The sequence below is a fragment of the Kogia breviceps genome, chromosome 15 (assembly GCF_026419965.1).
Source record: "Kogia breviceps isolate mKogBre1 chromosome 15, mKogBre1 haplotype 1, whole genome shotgun sequence".
Classification (NCBI taxonomy): Eukaryota; Metazoa; Chordata; class Mammalia; order Artiodactyla; family Physeteridae; genus Kogia; species Kogia breviceps.
The window spans coordinates 70,847,157-70,871,543 of record NC_081324.1 but is presented as its reverse complement, the minus strand read 5'-3'; the positions used below and the strand labels follow the sequence as shown (position 1 = coordinate 70,871,543).

At 52.2% G+C, this 24,387-nt stretch overlaps 1 protein-coding gene across 14 annotated transcripts in view; it reads left to right on the top strand.

The window, feature by feature from the left end:
• The window catches only part of MYO18B (myosin XVIIIB), a 239,503-nt gene that overhangs the window by 23,355 nt on the left and 191,761 nt on the right, over positions 1-24,387 (top strand). For all 14 annotated transcript variants that reach the window (XR_010836953.1, XR_010836954.1, XR_010836950.1 and 11 more), the window contains 7 exons: positions 746-858; positions 2,154-2,330; positions 6,935-7,133; positions 9,152-9,294; positions 10,079-10,179; positions 11,229-11,292; positions 20,215-20,359. Coding sequence is in view for 7 of the 14 variants with exons in the window: in XM_067015387.1 (XP_066871488.1) it covers positions 746-858; positions 2,154-2,330; positions 6,935-7,133; positions 9,152-9,294; positions 10,079-10,179; positions 11,229-11,292; positions 20,215-20,359 (942 nt within the window). In the remaining 7 variants the exon portion in view is untranslated. The remainder of the gene's footprint in view (positions 1-745; positions 859-2,153; positions 2,331-6,934; positions 7,134-9,151; positions 9,295-10,078; positions 10,180-11,228; positions 11,293-20,214; positions 20,360-24,387) is intronic.

The window sequence follows — 24,387 nt, the reverse complement described above, 5'->3', positions numbered from 1 at the left end:
CTGGGATGGGGATATGTCGCTTTGGGGTGGGAATAGGTGGATGTCATTTCACCCTTGGCAGCTGGTCTGTTGGGTGCTGTTTTTAAAGGCATGTGTTCCTTGGTAGTTAATAAATGTAATTCATTAAAGCAGCAAGCATTGTTCGGTTTCTGCAGTGTTGCTCAAGGAACTTGGAGTCTAGTGCAAGTGGGCAAATTGATTTCATCTCAGTGGATTTCATTTCATTTCATCTTTTGCTGGTGATTTGCGGCTAGTGACCAAAAGCTACTGAGAAGTTACTCTGAGTCCCATTCAGAACACGGCTGGGAAGGGTGATTGATTAGTGATGTCTCTTATGGGCCCTGGAAAGAAAAACGGCAGCCCGTTTGCCATTATCTGCCGTCCCAGGTCTATATATGCATTGGGTCAGTGCACCCAACCATCTGGGTGCCTGGCATCGTGCAGGCTGATAAAAGCCCCAAATGAGTCAGACCCAGCCTCTCTCCTCAAAGAGTTTGGGGTCACAGTCAGAACCCTCCCTGTAAATAGGCTCTAAGGGGAGGTGATGCTAACCCATTTCTGACAGGTCTCACACCTCTCCAGCTCCTTGGCCTGGCTCAGCAGCTCAGAATCAGTCTCTCTTCTCCTTTCTTTTCCTCTCCTCCCCACCTGCCCCCGTCTTCTACCCTCCCCTCCTTCCCTGCTCCTCTTTTTCTCTCTCCCCTCCGCCCTCCCCTTCTCTCTCTCCCACTGGGTTGTCTACCAGCAACGGTGCTGAAGCCAGACGAGGGAACAGCCGACCTGCCGGCAGGAAGGGTGCGACTGTGCATTGATGCCGACAGAAGCCTCACTGAGGTGGATGAGGATCACGTCCATCGGGTGAGCCCCCCGTCCCCCTCCCCGCCTGCTCTGCACCCCCCCTCCCCGCCCCCCCGGGAGAGATTTCCTGGTGCTTGACTGCACGTAGTACTTCGGCTTGATGCCCTGGGGGGAATTATAGGGAAGACCACCATTGAAGTCATCACTTTGCTGGAGGTATATCGCTCAGGGCTTGTTACTCTGTCCCATAGTGTCCCCTTTATGAGGACACATTGAGAGATGTGTTTGTCAGGTCTTGGGACTGGAAGTTCTTCTGCTTGATCTAAGAAAGGGATTGTTTTCCTTTTTATGGACGTTGCAAATCATGCTACAAAGCATGCTTCCTTTTTCACCTGGCTGCCAGATTAGCAGTTTGCCATTAACCATAGCATAGGTTCCAGTGGCCTACCTTTTGGGTGTCAACCTTTTGTGTTTTTTTGGTGGTTTTGCATAATTTTTGCACTACACCATGGATCTATTTGCGGATGAGTCGGAGTCTAATGATAGAGGTAAAAGGTCCTATCCTGACCCTTTTCCACCCCTCACAGCCTACTAATTGAGAAGGAGTTTCCTCCAGGAGTTCCATGTGGGCCTCGTTCATCTACATGCCTCTTTGCTCCTTCTCTGCCCACCCCGGGGCCTCTACTCCCACCAGTGTTGGGAGTTTGCAGAAGGCCAGTGTCCTCAGAAGAAAAACTGACCCATGAAAGGGCTGAGGGTTGACCCAAACGCCAGAGCATTAGGCCCAAAAGACTCCTTGAAGCTGGAAAGAATGGTAGGAAGGTTTTTAGAGTGGATGCCCTAAGGAGAGGCTGCAGTCATCCCTTGCTTCTAGAAGGGTTTGGGCATATTTCCAAGCGATCAGTGTACAACGGGCTATCAGAAATGGGGCAGTTAGGGCATTGGCCTCCATCCTCAGTGTCACGGAGCACACGCAGAGCTCCCCGACAAGACCCAGCAGAGGAGGAAACAGCAGAGGACACTTCCTCACTCTAGAGCACCACCCATCTTGTCTTTCGTGTTTGAGAGACAAAAGGTGCTTGAGTCTTGCTGTGTCGTCCTGAGGGCATCCCCCCTCCCGGCGCCATGAGCACAGGGAAGGGGGACCATGCGGGGAGGGGCGGCTGCACAAAGAGCAAAGGAGAAGAGGTGCCCTTGTTTCATTTGTAGGCTTTCCTCACTCTCTCCAGAGTCCTTGTGTTCTGTTCTGGTCTTTGGCACAGAGCTCTCCAGGGGCAGGGTCACCAGGGCTGTGTGTGTGTGTTTGGGGGGGGCGGGGCCCGGGAGGCCAGAGGACACTGTGTGATGGTTCACAGGCCAATCCCCCCGAGCTGGACCAGGCTGAGGACCTGGCCTCTCTGGTCAGTGTCAACGAGTCCAGTGTGCTGAACACGCTTCTGCACCGCCACCGGGCTCGGCTGCTGCACACCTGCGCTGGGCCCGACCTGATCGTCCTTCAGCCCCAGGGACCCACGGCGCCCTCTGCAGCCAAGGTGAGGGGGGACCGTGGGGCCAGGGCTGGGGGACTGCGCAAGAGGGGTGGGGTGGAGGGGTCCCTCTGCATCTCAGGGGAGAGCAGGGCAGCCAAAGGCCCCTGCAAACGTGTCTGTGGGCAGCATCCTGCAGACGTGGATTGGGTAGCCTCGGGGACCACGTGAACCCCCCTCCTTAGAGGGGAAGGATGAGTAACTGATAGAAACAGCAACAGGAGCGTGAAAGACAGTAATAATAAGAGAGAAAGAACGTACTGACTGGCTATCACCTGTGTACCAGGCACTGCTGCAAGCACCTTCGTGTGCATCTCCATCAGTTCTCAGGCCCACCTGACAGGACAGGGACCATGACCAGCCTCGTTCCACGGACGAGAAGCTGGGCCAGCTGCCAAACTCATGCCCAGCAGGTGGAGGAGCTGGGGTGAAACCCACGCCGCTGGCCCCTCCGTGCTCTGAACCCCTTGCTGGACCCGCGGGAGTCCCAGATACCCATGTGAATGGGGAAACAGAAGCCTCGGTTCCGCCTTCATTTATTTTTCCCTGTGGAGTGTAAAATGGCCCGTTTTTGGTTAAGATGCCAGTCAAAGCAAAGGAAACCTGTCAGCGCCACCTCGTGGAGAGGTCTGCAGCTACAGCCGAATCATTGGCACCCCATCCCCTCCATTCACTCAGTGGCTCCTGATTGAGGTTATCGATTGAGGGTCCCGTATGCCAGGCGTGGAGGGAGGAGCAGGGAAGAAGGTGGGAAGATAAACCTGCCTTCATGGAGCTTCCATCCTCGTGAGGGAAGACAGGCCCAGCATGACACAGAGAAACGTGTGGAGGAGGAGACAGCAAGGTGGAGGTCGGGAGGAGCGGGGACGGGTCGTGCCAGGTCTCATACGTGGTCATAGTGACTCTGCTTCTACTCTGAGCGTGATGGAGATTTTCAGCAGAGCAGTGACGTGGTCTGACGCTGTAAAAGGACCCTCCTGGCTCCTCAGCGGAGGTTAGATAGAGGCAGACGAAAAAAGTGGAGGCAGGGAGACCCTCTGGAGGTCAAAAACCTTATATGTGCTCCATTCTGAGGACTTGCTGGTGGGAAGGTTCAACGCGCCGCAGGTACCTTGGAAAGATCAGGACACCTCTCTGGCCTGGGTGTTCTTATCTGTCAATGGAGGATGAAAAGCTTCATCTTACCCTTTGGTGTCCCGTGGGACAAAGCCACTCCTAGCCCCCAAACGATGCTTAGTCCATTAAAGAGGGGACAGTGGTTCTGCACCCCCTCCCCGGGGGCTTCTCTTCTCCTGGACACCGCCCCACCCTTAGGTCGCCCTCCAGGCCCCTCCCCACCCTGGCTGTTCTGTCCAGGGACTTGGAAGGGCGATGCTGCGCTCTCCCCTCCCTTGACAGGCAGGCTGTGCTGCTGTTACTGCAGCCCAAGGCCCCGAGAGCCTGCTCTGGTCCCTTAGGGGGCCCCTGGGAGGGGTGTTTGTCACGGGTCTCTCCGCAAGCCCAGTTCTCACGACCGTGACTGTCCTCGATTGTGGCGTCTGGTACACGGCCTGGGTCAGAGAGCCTAAAAGTGCGGGGATTGGGACCCACCCTGGTAGGAGGAACTTGAGTCCCGTGATCCCCTTAAGCCCCTGTAGCCCTGCGGTGGGCTTGAGTCCCCCTCAAGTCACGCTGCCTCCCGCACACACAGCTGCCTCCTGTCTTGGGCTGAGTCTCCTCTGGTTCCTCAAATGGCCACCAGGTGGGAGCAGAGACTTGCGGTGAGGCTGGGACTGAGGCCACCTTGAAGATGGGCTAGGAGGGGTCCAGGCGGGGCTGGAGGCCTCTCTCACTGGGGGTCTGGGCCTGCCGGGTGGCTGGGAGCTGGGTGCGTGCCTCGGGGTGCAGGCCTCTTTTGGGGTGAGTGTGCTGTGACTGCCTGGGGGGTAGATGGGCACACCTGTGTGCAGCGGCCTCTGCAGCTGTCGGGTGCACGTGCCCTTGAACGTGCCCGTGTTCAAGCGTGCAGGGGTACCTGTGTGTGACTGCGGTGCCTGGGCCTGCAGACTCCTCCCTGTTCCCCTGCAGGCCTGAGAAGGCTGACGATTGGGATAGCCTGGCCCTTGAACTTTGTTTCCAAAGCGGGAGGTGGCTCCGAGGCTCAGACCTCAGGCTCTTCTGCCCGCTGTGTTCCCTTAGGCTGTGTCCCCCCAGTGTGGCGGCTTGTCCTACTTTGCCGGCTTTTGGGTCCTGCTGAGCCTTTTGATTTGTGTCAGGGTGGGGACTCATTGCTGTTCCTGGGGGTCTCGGGGTAGGAAAGGCCAATAGTGCACTGGGGGTGCTCCTTAGCCCCAGGCTGGGGGTTCGGGGAGGGGGAGGGCCGCCACACCGGAATTTTTGCCCCTGGCCCTGTCAAGCCACTGGGAGGGCGGACGTTAGCCCACTTGTCACCCACTTAGCATCCTGGGTTTCCAAGGTCCTCCTCCAGCCAGGCCCGTTTCCCTGCTCCCTTTGGTGCCTTTCCACTGCCCTCACTACCTCCACCGCCCTCTTCCGTTCTCCCTGAAGACCACGCTAAGCAGACATTTGTCAGGGTCGTGGTGACCTCCATGCTGCCAAGCCCAGTGGACAGTTCTCCGGTCTCCTCTGACTTGACCCTCAGCAGCACTTCAGAGGCTGGCCCTTCCCTCCTCCTGCCGTCACTCTCTTCCTTAGCTCCGGGATTCCGCTCTCCTGGTTTTCCTTCTGTCCCGCTGGCCCTCCCTCTCAGCCTCCTTTGCTGGTCCCCGATCTTTCCAAGTCAGGGTGCCCCGTCCCTGCGCCTGTTCTCTCTCCCTCTTTAAACGCCCACTTCCTTGGTGATCTCATCCAAGCTCATGGCTTTAAAATGACTCCCGTTCGGTATAATTTAATCAGTTGGTTCTTTATCATCTGTCTTCTCCCAAGTGAAAGCAAGCTCTACAGGTAGGGCTTTGTTGTCTTAAGTCAGGTTTATTAAGGTATAATTTACGTACAGTTAACGTCACCTTTTTTAGTGTTCACTTCTGTAAGTTTTCGACAAACACGTATAGTTGTGAAACTGTCTCCGCCATCAGTTACAGGACAGTTCCCATCACCCCCGAAAGTTCTCCATACCCTTGTGGTCAACCCCTCCCCCATGTCCCGCCCTTGGCAGCCATTAATCTGTTTTTTTGTCCCTTTTCCCTAGTTTTGCCTTTTCTGAAAAGTCACATACATGGAATTGTACAGCTTGTAACCTTTGGAATCGGCTTCTTCCACTTAGCACAATGCACAGCGCGTTTGAGATTCACCCATGTTGTTGCAGCTGTGAGCCGTTACTTCTTTTATTCTGTTGTATTTTATTGCACAGCTTTGTTTATCTGTTCAGAGGGGGACCAATTGTCCTGGTTTCTGTGGGAGGGAGTGGTTTTTCTGGGACATGGGACTTTCAGTGCTAAAACCAGGGTGGTTGGTTATCTTAGTTCTTTAGTTGAGGGACGTTTGGGTTCTTTCTAGTTTGTTGATGATTCTGAATACATACCCAATACAACCAGTGACAGAGAGGGGTTTTTGGTGAACACAAATGTTCATTTCTCTTGGGTAAATACCTAGGAGTGGGATTGCTCAGTTGTGTGACGAGTGCACGTATCACTGTAAAAGAGGCTGCCAAGCTGTTCTCCAGAGTGGCTGTATTGTGTAGCCTTGTGGGAGAATTCCACTTGCTCTGCATCTTAACAGGAACTTGGTAGTGTGTCAAAAAAATTAAAAACAGGTTTTTAGCCTTTTTTTTTTTTTGTGGTACGCGGGCCTCTCACTGTTGTGGCCTCTCCCGTTGTGGAGCACAGGCTCCGGACGCGCAGGCTCAGCGGCCGTGGCTCACGGGCCCAGCCGCTCTGCGGCACGTGGGATCTTCCCGGACCAGGGCACGAACCCGCGTCCCCTGCATCGGCAGGCGGACTCTCAACCACTGCGCCACCAGGGAAGCCCCAGCCATCTTGATAGGTGTATAACGGTATCTCGTCACGGTTGGCAGAGACTTCCTTTACTCGCCTTGAGTAGTGTTGTGCCCCCAGTGCCTGGGATAATGCCTGCTACGTAGTAGGTGCTCAACGAATTTTTTTTTTTTTTTTACTGAGTGAATGAACGTATGGATGGATGAATGAATGAAGTCAAAGGGGCTTCCGGTATCTAAATCTGTTACAGCAAATACATAGCACACGTACCAATTCCCCCATGCCCCATTCTGTTTCCGTGGCAGACGTCACTAATCAGTTGAGCCATTTTATCCACCGGCTTCATTTCAGACAGGTACGATCCAGTCCTTTGTGTAGCAAGTGAGATGAGCCCCGTGAGCTAATGCAGCTCTTGTTCAAGGCTCTCATTGGCGGAAGAAGAGGCCAGGCTCAGAGCAGGGTCCGAGGCTGCCAAGGGACTCACAGCGAGCCAGTGGCAGGACTAGATCTCCAGGCTAGCCCCCCCCCCCGCTTAAAAATGCACGACGTCTCTGACAAGGCTGGAGTAGGATGGGAGGCGTGGACGTGGATCTGGGCTTGAGGCCGGGTTGGAGCACTGTGGAGTGCTCCCTGGGCCCCGGCTGGGTGGGAAAGCTCATGCCGGCGATCTTCCTGCAGGTGCCCAGGAGCTGCCGGGATGGCCTACCCGCCCACGTTGGCTCCCTTGCCCAGCGGGCGTACTGGGCTCTGCTGAGCCAGCAGAGGGACCAGAGCATCGTGGCCCTGGGCCGGAGTGGTGCTGGCAAGACCACCTGCTGTGAGCAGGTCCTGGAGCACCTGGTGGGGATGGCAGGCAGTGTGGATGGCAGGGTCTCAGGTACAGTGGTCTCCAGGTGACGTGCAGCTGGGACGTGGCGGGGGCAGTGGCGTGGGGGAAGGGAAGGGAGCGTCGGCGGGGGTGCTGGGCCGCTCGCTCTTATATCCGCTCAGCTGGCGTTCGCTGAGCACCTGTGTGCAGACCCTGGGCTGGCTTCTGGGCAGGGCCACCCCTAGTCTGTTGGGTGCTTCTCTGTGACTTAGAAACAGGTGCTCCTTGCCTAAGACACTCACTGCCATATGTGGAACAGTCATCACACGTTGACATCGTTAGAACCAAAGGCTCGACTGCCACTTTCTGGGCCATCACCCTAATAAGCATACAGGCCTGTGGCTATCTGATAGAAATGCTGTGCCCTTAGGTGTGGCGTCCTCGTGCAGCGCACAGCCCACTGGACTGTGCGGAGGACCCGCTAAGTAAAAACAAAGACAAGGAGGCGCTGGCAGCCGGAAGGGAGACTCGGCTGCACGTCCGTGCCAGACTCCAGTGCTCTGCACCGCTTGCTGGCTGAGCCGGGGAGGGGGGAGGCAGGGAGCGCAGAGAAGGGGCTGGGGGGCTTCCTTGAGGAAATGAGGTTTGAGCTGGGCATTAAAGAAAGAGTGTCAACATTGTAAATCAACTGTACTTCAATTAAAAAGGGTGTCAATTGATGATAATAACAGCGTTGATGGTGATCGTGGTAAACGCTTGCTGAGGACTTACGCGCCAGGCTCTATTCCAAGCGGGTTAACTTATTTATTATTTAAAACATCCCTATAAGGTAGACATTATTATTGTTTGAATTTTATAGATGAGGCCATTAAAACACAGGGAGGTTAACCAGCTTGCCCAAGGCCACGCAGCTCATACATGCCAGCGCTGAGATTCAAACACAGACCGTTTGGCTCCAGAGCTGTTACCCCTGGGCCAGTGTTCTCAATGTCTTGTTGCTCCTCTGAGGGGCCTTTTTAGTTGTTCTTTCTCCTAATCATCTCCCACCATGAAAATTTAATGCCATAGGTTCACCATATATTTGTTTCTGCAGTGTGTGTGTATATATGTACAGACACACACAGGCATATATATATATATATGTATCTGTGCTCTATTCTATACATAAGAAAGGAAAACTGCCCCCATCCTCAAGATCAGTTTCTGCCCTCTTGGGGGCAGTATTCCCCCTGCTGAGAATATATGACCCAGGCAGTATTGCTTTTCTAATAATAACAAACATAATAATAACACCACCACATTTGGAGCATGTTCTGAGCACTTTACATTATTAAATCTTTTAGTCTTTGTGGCAACCACATGAGGTAGGTAAGTACTGTCATTACCCCTATCTTATAGATGGGGAATCTGAGGCACTGGGAGGTTAATTAATTTGCTCCAAAGCAGGTGACTAACAACGGAGAGAGGCCATATTCAAGCTTGTTTAACCATCGTACTATCCTGCTTCTCTACTGGGGTTATTCCAATGCTTTATTGATCACCTGTTCTGCACCTGGCCCTGTTAGGTTAGAGCCCTGTTAGGAGCTGGGGATACAGCAGGGAGAGGCACCAGTCTTGGCCCTCCCAGAATGTAGTGCTGCTGAAAGTGTGTGTTGGGGGAGTGGGAGTCAGGCTAGGCTGTATCCAGGTGCCTAGCACGTAGTGGGTGCTCGTTAAATAGTTGTGTGGGGACTGCAGGGCTTTTTGAGCCTGCTGTGATGGAGCCTTCCCCGAGAGCAGGTCCAAGAATGTTAATGCCCTGCCCTCCTCCTAGACTCCACCGGGCCCAGGAGGCCCTAGGGCAGCCCTTGTCACTCAGATCGTACCAATCCTAGGTGTGTGTATCTCCCCTTCTGGGCTCACTCTTGCTCCCCCCGTGCCCCTGCTTGCAGCACAGGGCCGGCCCAGCAGCAGAAGAGGTGTGGCTTAGAGCTGAGTTGGGGGATTGGAGGGGGCCCAGCTGGGGCCTGGGGCCGGATTGGGGTCCTGTGAGAGGTGGGGGTGGCAGCACCCGGGCCATGGGTGATGCCCTGTCCGTGCCCCACCAGTGGAGAAGATTCGAGCCACCTTCACTGTCCTCCGGGCCTTTGGCTCCGTGTTCACTGGCCATAGCCGCCGTGCCACCCGGTTCTCCATGGTGATGTCACTGGACTTCAACGCCACAGGCCGAGTCACGGCCGCCCAGCTCCAGGTGAGGCCTCAGGGTGGGAGGGAGAGGGGGCTCTTTGGGGCTGCAGTAGCCTCAGCCCCACTCAGCAGGGCCCACGCCTCTAGCTGGAACCCTGGAATGTGTCTAAATGGTCATCCATCCCCAGGCCAAGGCTAGCTCCTCCCCGCCTCGCTCAGTGCCCAGATATCTCCTCCCCGAGTAAGCCGGCTCGTCTGTGCCTCAGAGTATCACAGGGATGAAATATTCATGAGTAGATACATAATTCAGCCGCTCATTAGCTGGGTCTTGAAAACGTAAGCTGAAATTAAATAGACGCTCGCTGGCCTTCCGCGGCAGCCCGTGTGTGACCGGTACATGGCCTGTTTGTCCCTCTCTCTGAAATCACCCGGCCCCTCCCCTCCCCCCCCCCCCAAAAAAAAAAAAAAACATTCTGTTTGAACAGAAAATAGGATTAGGTGATTAGAAGGGTTGTTTGTGAGTGGAGCTGGGAGAATATCCAGACTCGCTGGTGCCCGATAAATCCCTTTCTGTCCCGGCCCTGAAAGTCTACCGTGCATCACCATGTGGGTCAAGTTTTTAAGGGCTTCGGCTGCATAAGAGTGTGTTGGAGGGCGGCTGTGGGCTAATTGTTAGTACCCTTGGATTCCCTTCATCGGAATGAGCCTGTTGCAGTCGTAGATTCCCTGCGTGGACTCTGAATCAGTGAGACAAAGGCCTGAAGAGTGGGCCTGGGGGTTGGTGGGGGGTGTGCGGGCAGCCTAGCTGGGCCTCGTGCTGACCAGGCGCCTGTCCTCTCCCCTGGCAGACGATGCTGTTGGAGAAGAGCCACGTGGCTCGGCAGCTGGAAGGGGAAGGCAATTTCGAGGTTTTCTCCCAGATGCTAGCCGGATTGGACCTGGATCTCAGGTGAGCGACTGGGCTGAGCAGGGACGGCCGAGGGCAGTGAGACAAAGGGCCCCCGCTCTCCAGGGCCCCAGCCCTACCTCTGCCTAGAGCTGAGAGGTAGTGGAGCCCAGTGGTTAGGAATCTGGCCTCTGATTCCAGCTGCCCGGTACTGCTTCTGGGCTGGGTGAACCTGGCCAGGTGTCACCTGCTCTGAACCTCCGTTTCTTCCTCTGTAAAGTAGAAATAGTACCTTGACTGACCTTACAGGATTAAGTGAGGTAATTCACATATGGCTCTTTATACACACTGGGGGGTGGTGGAGGATGTCTGCTGTGGAGGTGACATTTCAGTACAGGTTCTGACAGCAGCGTGGGAGGTGGGCAAGGAACAGCAGACCCCGAATCTTCCAGAAGCTCCTAAACTCTGTGAGAGCCTTGGGTGCACCTGAGGTAGCTCAGGGCGAGGAGGCCTCAGGTGGAACAGCAGAGAATGCAGAAGACTCATCTGGGAGGGCCTTCTGGGGGAGGCGGCCCAGGGAGTCATCTCTGCCCCTCGCTGACTCCTGGGAACTCTTGGACATGTGGCTCCCTGTCTCTGAGCCTTGGTTTCCTCATCTGTTGAATGAACGAGTAAGGTTCTATCTAGTGAAGCTCCAGGGAGTGCTCACCCCAGGCGAGGGGTGATAATTTTCAATTTCCCTCTGCGTCCCCCATCATTTGTCTCCTGCCTTCCACCCCCGTCTGAAGGGCAGGCCCAACCTGTCCTGAGCCTCCTGGCTAAGGCCAGAGGGGCACCTTACCCTTTGGAGAGAGGGCAGATTAGAGAGGAAGCTCCCAGTTTTCAGAGCAGGGTAACAGAGGAGTAGGGAAGCTTTTGGAAGGCCTTCACTTAAGAAGGTCCCAGTGAGGGCAGCAAGTGAGGAATATTCGGGAGGCAGGGCCAGGGCCTGAGGCAGACACTGGGGCCACCTGGGGCACTGTGTGCAGCCCCATGCCATGATGACCACCTGCCCTGCCAGCCACTGGTGTGGGTGGGTCCTCCCTTACTTCTGGTCCCTTCTCTGTTTCCAGGACAGAACTGTACCTGCACAAGCTGGCAGACAGCAGGCCCTTCGGCATGGGCGTGTGGCCTAAGGTAAAGAGGAGGTCCTTCTGGGTGTGAGTGGGTGTCTGTGTCCCCGTGGCCAAGATCGGAGGGTCCCCTGTGTGACTCGTCCCTCTGCCACTGGGCTGAGTAGTTGGCAAGGGCTGGTCAGGTGGGGGAGGCAGGGTTACCTTTATGGGGCCCGGGCTTGTCAGGGAAATGAGTCTTGTGCAAATAAAGGGAACCAGAAGGTGGTTTGTGTAGAGGTAAGGGCGCGCTCTCCGGGACAGGTTGTCTGGGTTCACACCCCGGCTCTGACACTTACTAGATGTAAGACCTCAGGCATGGACCCTAGTCTCTCTGAATGTCTCTGTCCTCTTAGGTAAAATAACAGTAGTTGCGGTATCTGCCTCATGGACCTGTTGTCAGGATTAAATGAAACGATGTGCAGAAAGCACTGGGCTTGCATTACATCAGTCAGTGGTGGTTTTCTTAGGAAATATTGTTGATGATTAATGTGGCTTCCTGGAAGATGGGGCCTGTGAGTAGGGCCTTGAGAGGTGGTATTCAGTTGTTTAAAAAAGCACATTGTTCACTTGTTTATTCTTTTATTTATTTTTTTATATTTAAAAATTGTTTTGAGTCACCCACCCCACCCCCACTCCTACCATCACCCCCTGTGCCAGGCCTGTGCTGAGTGCTGGGATTATGGTCCTCATCCCTGAATTTTCACCCTCTCAAGAGAGAAAGACTTGGGAATTAATGCAATCATGTGGGATAAGAGAAATGCCAGAGTTTGTATAACATTCTGTATACCAGAGGATAGATGAAAGCTACTTGGCCTCAGTCAGGGAAGGCTTCTTAGCCAAGGGGACATCTGACCTGGGTTTTGAAGGATGAGTAGGAGTTTACCAGGCAGAGGGGAGTGAATCATTTCTACTCTGAAGCCCTTTTCCAAACATACGTGTTGGGGAAACAAATGGCGCTGGAATAATTTGGTATCGTCATGCAAAAAAAAAAAGAATTTCAGTCCACAGATTCACACCATGTACAAAAATTGACCCAAAAAAATGGATCATAGACCTTAATGTAAAACTTAAAATCATAAAATTTCTAGAAGAAAACAGGAGGAAAATTTCTGTAACTTTGGATCGGGCAAAGGCTTCATAGATATGACCCCAAAAGCACAGTCCATGAGAGAACAAATTGATGAATGGCACTTTGTTGAAATTAAGAACTTCTGCTCTTTGAGTGTCACTGTTAATATGAAAATACAAGCCAGAGTGGCAGAAAATACTTGCAAATCACATATCTGATAAAGTCTTTGAATCCAGAATTTATAAGTGACTCTCAGAACTCATAAATAACCCAACAAAAAAGATGGGCAAAAGGTTTCAACATAGACTTCCCCAAAGAAGATACTTGGATGGCATGTGAAAGTATATTAAACATCCTTAGTCATTAAAGAAATTGAAACTCGAACCACGATGAAATACTACTACAAATGACTAGAGTGTCTGCACTTGACAAGATTGATCATTACCGACCCTGGTGAGAATGGGGGGGTAACTGGAACCCTCATACGCTGCTGATGGGAGTGGAAAATACTGCACCATGTTGGAAAACGGTCTCTTACAAAGTTAAACATACACCTCGCACGTGGCACGCTAGTCTACTCCTAGGTTTTATGCAGGAGAGTGGAAGTGTACATCCGTGCAAAATTTATTGTACATGAAAGTTCATTAGCAGTTTTATGTGTAAGAGCCAAAACCTAGAAACTACCCAAAATGTCTATGAACAGGTGAATGGATGAATCCATTGTAGAAAACCATAAAGGTAGTATACTACTCAGTAATAACAATGAACTGCGGATAAATCCAAGAACACAATGGCTCTCAAAATAATGGTGCTGAGTGAAAAATCTCAGATAAAAGAGTACAACCATATAACCCCATGTATTTGAAACTCCAGAAAATGCAAACGAATCTGCTGTGACAGCAAACAGGTCAGTGGTTGCCTGGGGTTTTGGTTGCGGGAGGAGGGGAGAGAGGATTATGGAAGGGAACTTTTGCGGGTGATGGATGTGTCCATTGTCTTGAGTGCCGACGCTTTCACGGGTGTATATGTCAAAGCTTATCACAGTGTACTTGTTAAAGATGAGTGGTTTATTTTTGCCAATTACACCCCAGTAAGGCTGTCTCACACACTCTCTCTCTCTCTGCTGGGTACCATCCACAGAGTTATTGATTAAGTAGGTCTGGGCTAGGGCCGGAGAATCTGCATTTCTCACAAGTCCCCAGGTGATGCTGAAGCTGTCCGGGGACCCCGCTTTGAGAACCACTGTAGGTGAGTCTGTTTCGACAGTGAGTGGAGTGGGATGGAGTGAGGTGATGTGGCTCCCCCAGCTTCACCTACCTGACACCCCCCTCCAACGGGGGTGGGGGGACTTGCAGTATGTTCTTCTTTCATGCCTCTTCTCCCTCTGGTTTCCGGCCGCTGGGAGCCCAGACTGGCCCCAGGACAGCAGGGGATGCGAGGCTATCCCAGTGCTGGGTTTTTTTTTTTAATGAGGTTGGGCCCCATGTATCCCTTTGAATTAGTAAGAGCGTCGTTTGTTTTCTTGGTTTTGAGGAGGAGAAGGGCTCAAGCCAGGCCCTCGAGCATCCCAGCCTGACCTGTTGGCTCACAGTCTGCATACAGGAATGGGGCACAGTGTGAACCCAATCAAGGAGGTGTTGGAAGTGGCTTTCTTTTTTTGTGTGTTTCTGGGGGTTGCTTTTTTAGACCAGTTGTTCTGTGGGAACAGGTAGGGTATTTCTTTGTTCTCACCCTGCTCCCTGGCAGGTATGGAGAGTGTTTTCTTTGTTCTCTAAGAGCAAAAATACAAGCTGGAAATTCGTCTGTCTTTGATACAAGCCTGGGCTAGTTTTCTGGGATTGGGCCATCAGGTACTGGCTCAGTGAAGGAATTTGGTGGTCAGGAAATCACCCCAAGAATGAGAGTTGCTAAGTACAAGCCCCCGAAGTCTCCAGAGTCAGCAAATAAAAATATGGGATACCTAGACCATATTCATCTTGTAATTGATCTAACAGCATGGTGACTATAGTTAATAATACTGGACTTACTGTACATTTGAAATATCCTGGGAGAGTAGAACTTACGTGTTCTTACCACACACCAAGAAACGGTAACCATGTGAGGTGATGGGTGTATTAATTAACTTCATTGCGGTAATCATTTTACTGTGTTTATGTATATCAAATCCTCACATTGCACACCTAAAAATATACAATTTTTATTTGTCAATTATAACTCAGTAAAGCTAGAAAAAATACACGATGCCCGGTTAAATTCGAGTTTCACATAAACATCAAATACTTTTTTTTTAACTTAAGTGTGTCCCAAATATTACATGGGCAGGCCTGGAGGGTTGAAGTTGTATCAGAGAGGGCTACTTGGAGGAGGTGAGTACAAGATGGTCTTGGACTGTGAGAGAAGTTAGGCAGGTGCAGCGAGGCCAGCCTTCCTGCTGCACCGAGCTCCCGATGCAGAGGCAAGGGTAGGGGAGAGCCAGCAGTGCAGTGGTTGCAGAGCACACGGTGAGGGTGTGGGCCCGGGGGGCTGTCAGCTGGAGTGGGGCCAGGTTGTGGGGAAGCCGGCCCTCGGGGTGGTGCTGGCCCTCCGTGGCCGCCTTCGCTTGCTGATGGCCAGCTTCCCCTCCTGGTCCCTGCGCTGCGTCCTCCCTGCCTGCCACATTTCAGCTTTTACTTACTTATTTATTTATAAAATTTATTATTTTAAAAAAATTTTTGGCTGCATTGGGTCTTCATTGCAGTGCGCGGGCTTCTCACTGCGGTGGCTTCTGTTGTTTGCGGAGCACAGGCTCTAGAGCGCAGGCTCAGCAGTTGTGGCACATGGGCTTAGTTGCTCCGCGGCATGTGGGATCTTCCCTTCCCGGACCAGGGCTCAAACCTGTGTCCCCTGCGTTGGCAGGCGGATTCTTAACCACTGTGCCACCAGGGAAGCCCCTCATTTCAGCTTTAAATGGAACTTACTTGAGATCTGTTAGGGCACCAGGACACATTTGAAATCACAAAGCTTTCGTATTATTTTCTTCTCTATAATTTATTTTTCTGCAGCCTAGAGTGATGTTTTAAAAAAGTACCAACAGCAGTGGTCATAATAATAACAATAATAATCCTTGCCTCCCAGCAGTTCTCTTCTGGCTGGCAGCAGCCAGGCTTTGGCCCGAGGCACGTTTATTTTTTATGACCCAGGCATCAACTGTGGAGGAATGGGCTGCAGACAGAAGGATGGGGGATCAGGCACTCCTGCCAGGGGCTCTGCCAGGAGCTTTCTCTTACTTAATGCTCCTAAGGACCCTTTGACAGAAGGGATTATTATCACATCTGTTGGTTGGGAGGAGTAATGAGGCTCAGAGAGGTGAAACTACTTGCTTAAGGGCACACAGCTTTTAAGTGGCAGAAGCAGGGAATCCAGGTTGGCCTGACTCCAAATTGTCTCTCTTGTTTGTCCCTCACTGTCGTCTCAGGTCTGTGCCCTGGCTGAAGACAGCGTGCTCTGGGATGTGCCCCAGGGTGCACCCTTGGGTCACTTCTTCTCTCTCAGCTCAGTTTTTCCCCCTGTGGAATGGGTGGAGCAGCACCCTGACCCTTGGTCTGCTCCTAGGGTAGGGGCTCAGTAAAGAACCTGGCGTATAGTGACTCTGTCCCTGCCCACCTGGGTGGCCTTGGGCAAGTGCCTTAGCCTCTCTGAGCTTCAGTTTCTCCTCTGACAATTGGAGAGACTCACAGCTGCCTTACAAGGTAAAAGCACCTAGTGCAGCATCGTAGGTGCTCCGTTAACCTTTCTTATCTTCTCCCTCCTTAAATGGACTTGCAGTGCCCGGAGAGAACGTGGACCATCAGTGTTGAGGTAAAGGGAGCCCTTGGCTCTGGCTGGACACCTGTCCTGCCCTCCCCATGGTCTCCGTCAAGTTCAGCCCCCTGTACAGGCACCCACGTTTCTTTTGCAAATGAATAGAGTCAGTGTTCTGCGTTTCCCTCCCAGATCGGGCTCCAGATCCAGGGGCTGGAACCGTGGGGATCCTTCCAGCCCTGCGTTGGTTGGTTGTAGAGACACAGGGGAGCCCACCCTGGCCCTGGAGGAGGGGGCGTGGTTTACATCCCCGTGAAGCAGAGTGTGACCCCGGGCCCGAACTGTGCTGGTAACCAGGGGCAGAACTCCAGGGGCCGGCTCCCTCGGCCAGGGAGGCCCCCGGTGCCGCGCCCTCCACCAGAGGGCAGCGCCCAGCTGCAGACCGTGGCTCTCTGCGGCCCTGCACCCTGTGAGAGAGGCCTGCACGTGCCCCCTCAGGGGGCTTGGCACCTAAAGCACCCTGTCTTCCAGCCCCGCGCCCTTCTGCTAGGAGACCCTGCCTGCCTGCCCGCCCAGCACCCGCTTCTCCTGCTCGTGCTGGTGGCTTCATACAGTGCTTCTTCCCAGAAGTCGGCTCCTTACCCCTCCCCAGAGCCCCCCAGGCCCAGCTCTCACCCTGTGCTCTCAGTGTCTGTCTGCACATCTGTCCCCCTTCTTGGACTGGGAACCCCTCAAGGACGGGCCACGCCTGATTCACTTGCCGGGGACTGCTGTGCCGCAGCAGGGAAGGTGTCCCTGGAAGGCCAGACAGCCTGGGCAAAGGCATGGGGTCGAGCCCAGCACTAATTGAGTGCCACCGTGTGCCAGGCACTGTGCTGGTACTTTACACACTTCAACTCGTTTAATCCTCATAGTGGCCTGGGACGAGGTTTGGCTGTTACTTTCATTCTACAGTGGTGGAAACTGAGCCTCCAGCGCAAGGGCAAGAGATTTGTGCAGTCACACCGCAGGGACGCAGAGCCGGGAGAACACGCAGTTCCATCTGCCTCCAAATCCAAACCTGGCCCCTCTCTGCATTGTCGAAATCTCCTGGGTGCTCTAAATGCAGCCCGGTTGAATGTGGAGAGAATATTTTGGATTTTAGTTTTTGCACTAAATTACTTGCCATCTTGGGTTAACCTTGAGTCTTTAATTGCATCAGACAAAGCTTGGGCATCTTCTGAGTCAGCTTTTACTTGTACACTTTCTTTTTTCAATTCAGTTGAGACATACAGTCAGATGTTTATGAAAGCACTAATTTTAAGTGTACAGCTTGGTGATGATTATATCCTTACATGCACCTGCGACCCCCCCAGCTCAACATCTAGAACATTCCTCGTTCCAGTAGAGGCTCCCTTGGGTCCCCACCCCTCAGAGGCATCCCTCCCACCTGAGTCACCATCCTAACTTCTCTTTCCACAGGGTGGTTTTGCCCACATCTGGACTTCATGTAACCAGAATCCACAGTGCGTGGTCTTTTGTACGTGGCTCCCCTGTCTTACGTGGAATCTGCGGGGTTCCTACACGTGCTTGCATGATCAGTGATGTGATCTTTTTCATTGCTGTGTGCTACCCCATCACTGTGCCCTGATTGGACCACCCACTGTTTATATCCATTCTCCTCTTGGTAGACATTTCGGCGGTGAGTTGATTTATCCCACTGATCTGATTTCTATTTTCGTGATTTTGAGGCAAGGACTGGCTTTTGTCAGGGCATTATGCAGAGGTGTCTGGCTCCCTAGAAGTGTAGGGAACTGTAAATATCCTTGTGATTCTAATTGCTTTAGATCAGAAGCATATATATTCATCCCTCCGTGTCTTCTGTCGCAGCAGAGACCGGGGGAGGCGGGCAGGAGAGAAAAAGAAGCAAACAAGCGTTAGTGGAAGTTTTCTAATTCTTCTGTTCGTACGAGCTAAGTGGCAGATGATGGAGTCTGCCTGTAATTTAAAGTCAAATGCTCATGGCTGACAGTAGGAGCCATAATAAATGTGTTGCCACTGTCCTTTTGGTGTCCTTTCTCTGCTGCTTTGAAATCTCATAAATAACCAAGAGCATGTTGGTAAGATGCTTTCCTCTTCTCCGTTTGCTCCAGCGGAGCAGCTGCAGTTGCTAGGTTGAGCTCCTCGTTGCTAGGGTTTTCGTGGTCCTGTGGTGCCCCAGAAATATGATGGATCAGTGGAACATGCTTTTGCTATTAATTGAAACGTTTCCACAGCGAATCTCTCAGTGTCACTGCGTGCTTTGGCGTTGTCCCAATAGGTCGATGATCCTTGCAGGTTTCTTTCCCAGTTAGAAGTGGCTTGAGTGGAGGGGCCTGGACGGGGAGTCAGAAAGCCTGATTCTAATCCTGTATCTGATACTAACTTGCTGTGTGACCTTGGGCAAGTGTTATCCCCTCTCTGAGCATTGGACTTCATAAAATTCCAGGACCTGCCAGCTTTGACAGCTTACAGTTCATCACCCAAGCTCTGTAAACAGGCTAAGTGCAAATCAGGTCCTCATTATCTGTTGGAGGATTATTGACAAAAGAATTTTCATCCCCAGCTCACTTCCTCTCAACGCAGCAGGCTTCTGGGCCACGTCTCCTTGGCCAGATGGCGTGTGTGGAGTTAGGAGTTTCAGATTAATTTTAATATTCAATCAGATGTAATTGGGGGAACTTCCCTGGTGGCACAGTGGTTGAGAATCCGCCTGCCAGTGCAGGGGACACGGGTTCAAGCCCTGGTCCAGGAAGATCCCACATGTCGCAGAGCAACTAAGCCCGTGCGCCATAACTACTGAGCCCTGCGCTCTAGAGCCCATGAGCCACAACTACGGAGCCTACGTGCCACAACTACTGAAGCCCACGCGCCTAGAGCCCGTGCTCTGCAACTGAAGAGGCCACTGCAATGAGAAGCCTGCGCACCACAATGAAGAGTAGCCCCTGCTCACCGCAACTAGAGGAGGCCTGTGCACAGCAACGAAGACCCAAGGCAGACAAAAATAAATAGATAAATAAATAGATAAATTTATTTTTTTAAAAAAAGCAAACATAATTGGGATCATAAATCTGAAAAAGGAAAAGTGACACCCTACAACCCATAAACATCTGCTCATACTATTTTCTCTTTCCTCCTGCTTAAAAATCTTTGGCAGTTTCCCTCTGCGTGCCCCGGGGATGGCAGACAGGGTCTGTTTCAGTTGCTGAGGCAGATCATTGGGTGGGGCTGCAAGGGGGGACATCCTGAAAAGAATCTGGACTCGCTGGTTTGCTGTGGGATCTTCATCAATTGGTGTTGTCTGCCGCGGGTCCAGGAGTGTAAATAGGGATGCGTGTTTGTCCATCGTGGCTGGAGTTTTAAGCCTGTGCCCTTTAATCTTGTGTTTGAGGCCTTCTCCATGGCACCGGCCAGCTTCTCGTGCTTATTTCCTCCCCCACTCTGTCTGCCCCACCTCCAAAAATACCTGCTTCTCTGTCCACGTTCAGCTGAGCACCTGTTGTCTCCAAAGATGCCCTTTGTTCCCGTTGTTTCCTCTGCCTGTCAGGCCTTTCATTCCGTCCAGCTGGTCAGCTCTGCCTATTTGTCTTTCAGACTTCAATCACAGTCTTGTTTCATCTTCTGCGACATTCTCTTTGGGTCTCTCAGGTGGGATTAATCGGCCAGGCCCTCCTCTGAGATCCCACAGTCCCCCACTTAGCCTGTTTCACACTTAGTTGTTTTTACGTCTCTTTCCACTTCTGGCTTGAGAGGTCCTCAAAGTCGAGTTCTGGATTTCGCTCATCTCTCTCTCTCTCCAGAGCCCAGCACGGTGCAGAGCCTCAGTAAACCTATTGAATGAACACCCGAATGAATAAAAATCGTGTCGCCTTCCAAAGTCAGATAGAAATGATTTTTATAACTTTCCCAACAGCCTGAGTTCTGTGTGTCAGTACTCCCCAGCTTAATCGTGGGTAATTTACCATGGTCATAAGATGACCACACATTCCCCCGAGACCGAGCCCTGCTTCCGCTTGCAAGGTTGCGTTTCCTCCACCGTGACGGCCTGTTTGTCTTCCTCTCTCCCCTTGCTCTCAGCCTGAAGACAAGCAAAGGGCGGCGGCTGCCTTCGCCCAGCTCCGGGGCGCCATGGAGACGCTGGGCATTTTGGAGAGCGAGCAGAGGGCCATTTGGCGGGTGTTGGCAGCCATCTACCACCTGGGTGCGGCGGGGGCCTGCAGAGGTACGTGCTTGCCGCCGGGCTCCCCTGGGCTGCCGGCCGTCTCCACCAGCAGGTGCCTGACAAGGCCCTGCTTTCCGTGAGGTGGGACAGGGTCAGCCTGTCATCTTGCGCATCTCTGGGACTGCTCTCGGGGCGGCTGCCGAAGCAGGCGTGCCGAGGAGGAGGCGGGCTGGATGTTTCAGGCAAACTGCGTAACCCAGCACTGTCCGGTGGAACTTTGGGTGATGATAGGGGGAGGTTCTCTGTCCAGCCAGCTGTACGTGGCTGTCGAGCTTTTGACGTGCAGCTGGTGCACCCGAGGCGTTGAATTTTTCATTGCATTAAATTCGAATTAACCTACATTTAAATAGCCACGTGTAGCTAGTGGTTACTGTGCTGAGAAGAGACACCCTGAAACGGGTGAGAGAAGGCTGGGTCCACGCACGAAAGGTGACGCTTTTCTGTCTAGACATCTTGGCGTTGCTTACGCCACATGCGCCGAAGCTGACCCAGCTCTCCTCCCCCTCCCAAACCTGCTCCCCGTCCTTAACTGTCTGTTTGCTTATTGTCCCTACTTCAAGTTGGTCTCGCCAAGTGGTTCTGATCGTCCCTCTCCCTCCCCGTCCCTATCCAGTCGTTGACCTTGCCCTGTAGGTACTTTCTGTGACAGCATTTCTGTCCTGACTTCTCTATTCTTACTGTTAATCACCTTAGACTAAGTATTTGCTAGTCCTTTTTTTTTGCTTGGACTATTGCGGTAGCGTCGTTGCATATGGCTTGGCTCCACCCTCCTTGTGGCCACTGGGCTCCTTTCTAAAACGTAGACATGTTGTGCCGTTCCCTGCTTAGACCCCTCCCGAGGTTCTCCCTTGTCTGCTACAGCAAGTGAAGTTCCTTGACTTGGCATTCAAGGCTCCTCGCGTCCCTAACCAGACTCTCGTGCCATTGCTTTTGGCACTACGAAAGGTCCCGGGGAGACGGTCAATATCAAGAGCAGTGTGGCTCCTGCCTTCGTGGGGCTTACGGTACCTTATACTGTGATTGTGTCCTTGTCTAGCTGTCTCCTGTAGAGAGTGGCTTCCTTTGGGCCCAGAAAACATCGAGTTGGAATTTACTTTTTGAATGGACACACGTGTGCATGGAGGTCTGTCCTCTGGAGCTATGTGTTGACTCTGGCTGACATTCTGGGCCATTCCTCTGTGGGGCAGCAGACTTCTTTGGAATATGCTGGCACGTTATTCCTGCCATTCCCATACCCGTGGGCCTTGTGGCCTGTTCTTTTGATTTTCATACACTTGAGCTGCATTGGTCCACTGATTTGATTTTGGACATTTCTAGAAGTTATGCTGAGTCAGAAGTAGGTAGGGTAGGGAGTCCACAGTTGGTCCAAGCCAAGGGCAGACGTGCTTAACTGGGAAAACATGGAAAAATCAAATGCCACTTTGCCTGTTCCAAAAATCAGCCGTGGGCCGCGCTCAATGCCCTGACCATTTGGAAATCAGCCAGCTTTGTAAATGGACTGGGATTGGGGATGTCATTGCACAGTTCAGATCAGAAAAACTGCTGAAGGTTTAGAGTTGGGGCACAGGCATCTATACATTGGGGAATGTGTGGAAGGAAGCAAACCTATTTTACAGCATAGGAAATGGAGGCTCAGAAGGTCTAGGTGCAATAAACTACAGGCTGGGGCTTCCCTGGTGGCGCAGTGGTTAAGAATCCGCCTGCCAATGCAGGGGACATGGGTTCAAGCCCTGGTCCGGGAAGATCCCACGTGCCGTGGAGCAACTAAGCCCGTGCACCACAACTACTGAGTCCGTGCTCTAGAGCCCATGGTCCGCAACAGGAGAAGCCACCACGGTGAGAAGCCTGCACACCGCAACGAAGAGTAGCCCCTGCTCCCCGCAACTGGAGAAAAGCCCACGCAGCAACGAAGACCCAATGCAGCCCCCCCAAAAAAAAACTCCAGGCTATGGGCGCTTGAGGGAGGCAGATTTGAGTTCAAAACCAAACTTCTCTGAGCTTCAGAGAGGCCTTCTCTTTCACTGGGCCAAGACTGGGGTTGCTGTGAGGATTAAATGGAATAAAGAAGAGAAAGCTGAATTAAGCTGCTTTTCCCGGAGGCATACCCTGAGACGAAAATTGCATGTAGGCTTTGCGGGAGGGGTATCAGGAGGGACCAATAGGGAAGTGAGGGAAGAAAGGCAGGTGATGCTGAGACCTTAAGGAGTGGATTAGCTCTGGGAAGTGGGGGGCCAGTATCTCTGGGGACCTCTGGGAGACTCTGAAGGACGTGTCTCCTCATCATGTATTATCCGAGGGGCGAGGGAGCCGGGATATTGATCTGTACCGCCTCCTGCTTCTCCCTGGTTGCAGGTTGCTCCTAAGGAGCATTCCCCCTGCCCTTCCAGCCTGCCCCATGCATGAGCTGCGCACGTTCCGGCAGCCAGGAAAGCAGAGAGGCGCAGACAGGTACCTGTAGAGACAGGCCAGGGACACGTGTGGGGTGGTATGCACGGAATGACCAGGGCACGGAATGACCAGGGCGAGGGGTGGTGGAGGGGTCATCCATGCTTCTAGCTCAAGGCAGTCCCTCAGTAGACTGTGTTGTTGGGCCTGGGTGAGGTGACCCTCCCAGGGTGTCACAGCCACATGCGTCTCTGCTTTGCTCAACTCAAATAGTCTTGCTCTCTCCCGGCACTCAGCAAAGCCTAGGGAGAGAACAAGGCGGTTGGGACCTACCTTCCGATTTCCACTGTCACACTTGAACCCTCTCTGCCTCTGATGTGACCAAACAGAGGCTAAGGGAGCCCCCAGTCTATTGACCTGTCAGCAGAGAAGTTTGATGCCTGACTTGCTTCTCCTGAGGCTCATGGGGCACCCCCTCTGATGTGGGCTTGGGACTCATACCTGTAGCTGCCTGTAGCTGCCTGTAACGATAAAAGAGAAAGGCACATTTATAAATATTTTATTAATACATGATTATGGCAATAATTCCTCCCAGCCTCCCCCCACCCCACCTTATAAATTATTTTAAGAGGAGCTGCTGTGAGTCTGCCTGAGAGGCCTGCTTGATGATTTACTTACTATATAGTCTGCTTTGGAAGATTTCATAATAGGTTGCTCTAAAATCAGCTATTAAGAATTTCAAAGTCATATATAAATGTCTTTTCCTTGTGTCATAACAGATCATTTCAAAATATATTAAGAGTCATTTCTGTTAATCCTTGTGTCATAACAGATCATTTCAAAATATATTAAGAATCATTTCCGTTAATCAGGTTTTTTTTTTTTTTTTTTTTTTTCATTAAAACGATGCTCTCCTCACAGCACACCCAGCTTCCTTAACTTATTTTGAAAGTCCTGATCCTATTTTGAAAAACCAATGTCAGTCCCTGTGGGGAGATTTCAGGCCTTATAACTGGACTTAGGATTTTTGAACTGTTTAAGCAGTAACGACAACCACCACTAATATTGGTTTAGTGTTTGATGGTTTCAAAAGCACTTGTACCTTTCTTCTGCCTATTGATCTGATTGGATTCATACAATAACCTGGTGAGGAAGGATAGTGCCATGGGCAAGAGTCAGCCTCCTGGCTTGGCTTCTCTGAACCTCAGTTTCCTCCTCTGTAAAATGGGGCTAATGATGGCACCCACTTTGTAGACTTGTCATGAGGATTAAATGAGTCAGTGCCAAACGTGTGGAGCACAGGACTTGGCTCACGTCTTTATAAGAGGAGGAATGTGGTTTACCTGACGTCGCACAGCTAGTATGTTCCAGAGTGAGGTTTGGAACCACGGTCGGTCTCCCTGCAAAGATCACTCCCCTGCCCTAGACTTTGCAGAGAGGTGTTAGGGTCATTGCTTGCTGGAGAATTGACCTGTTTTCCTGGGCCCTGTGCTGAGTACTTATAGACGTGATGTCACTGCACAGCCTTAGACTAGCCCAGGAGGAGCGAGAACTATTAGATGCCCATTTTACAGATGAGGAGACCGAGGCCTGCCAGAGAGGTTCATCCTCATCCCCAAGGGCACACAGCTAAAGCCAGAGGT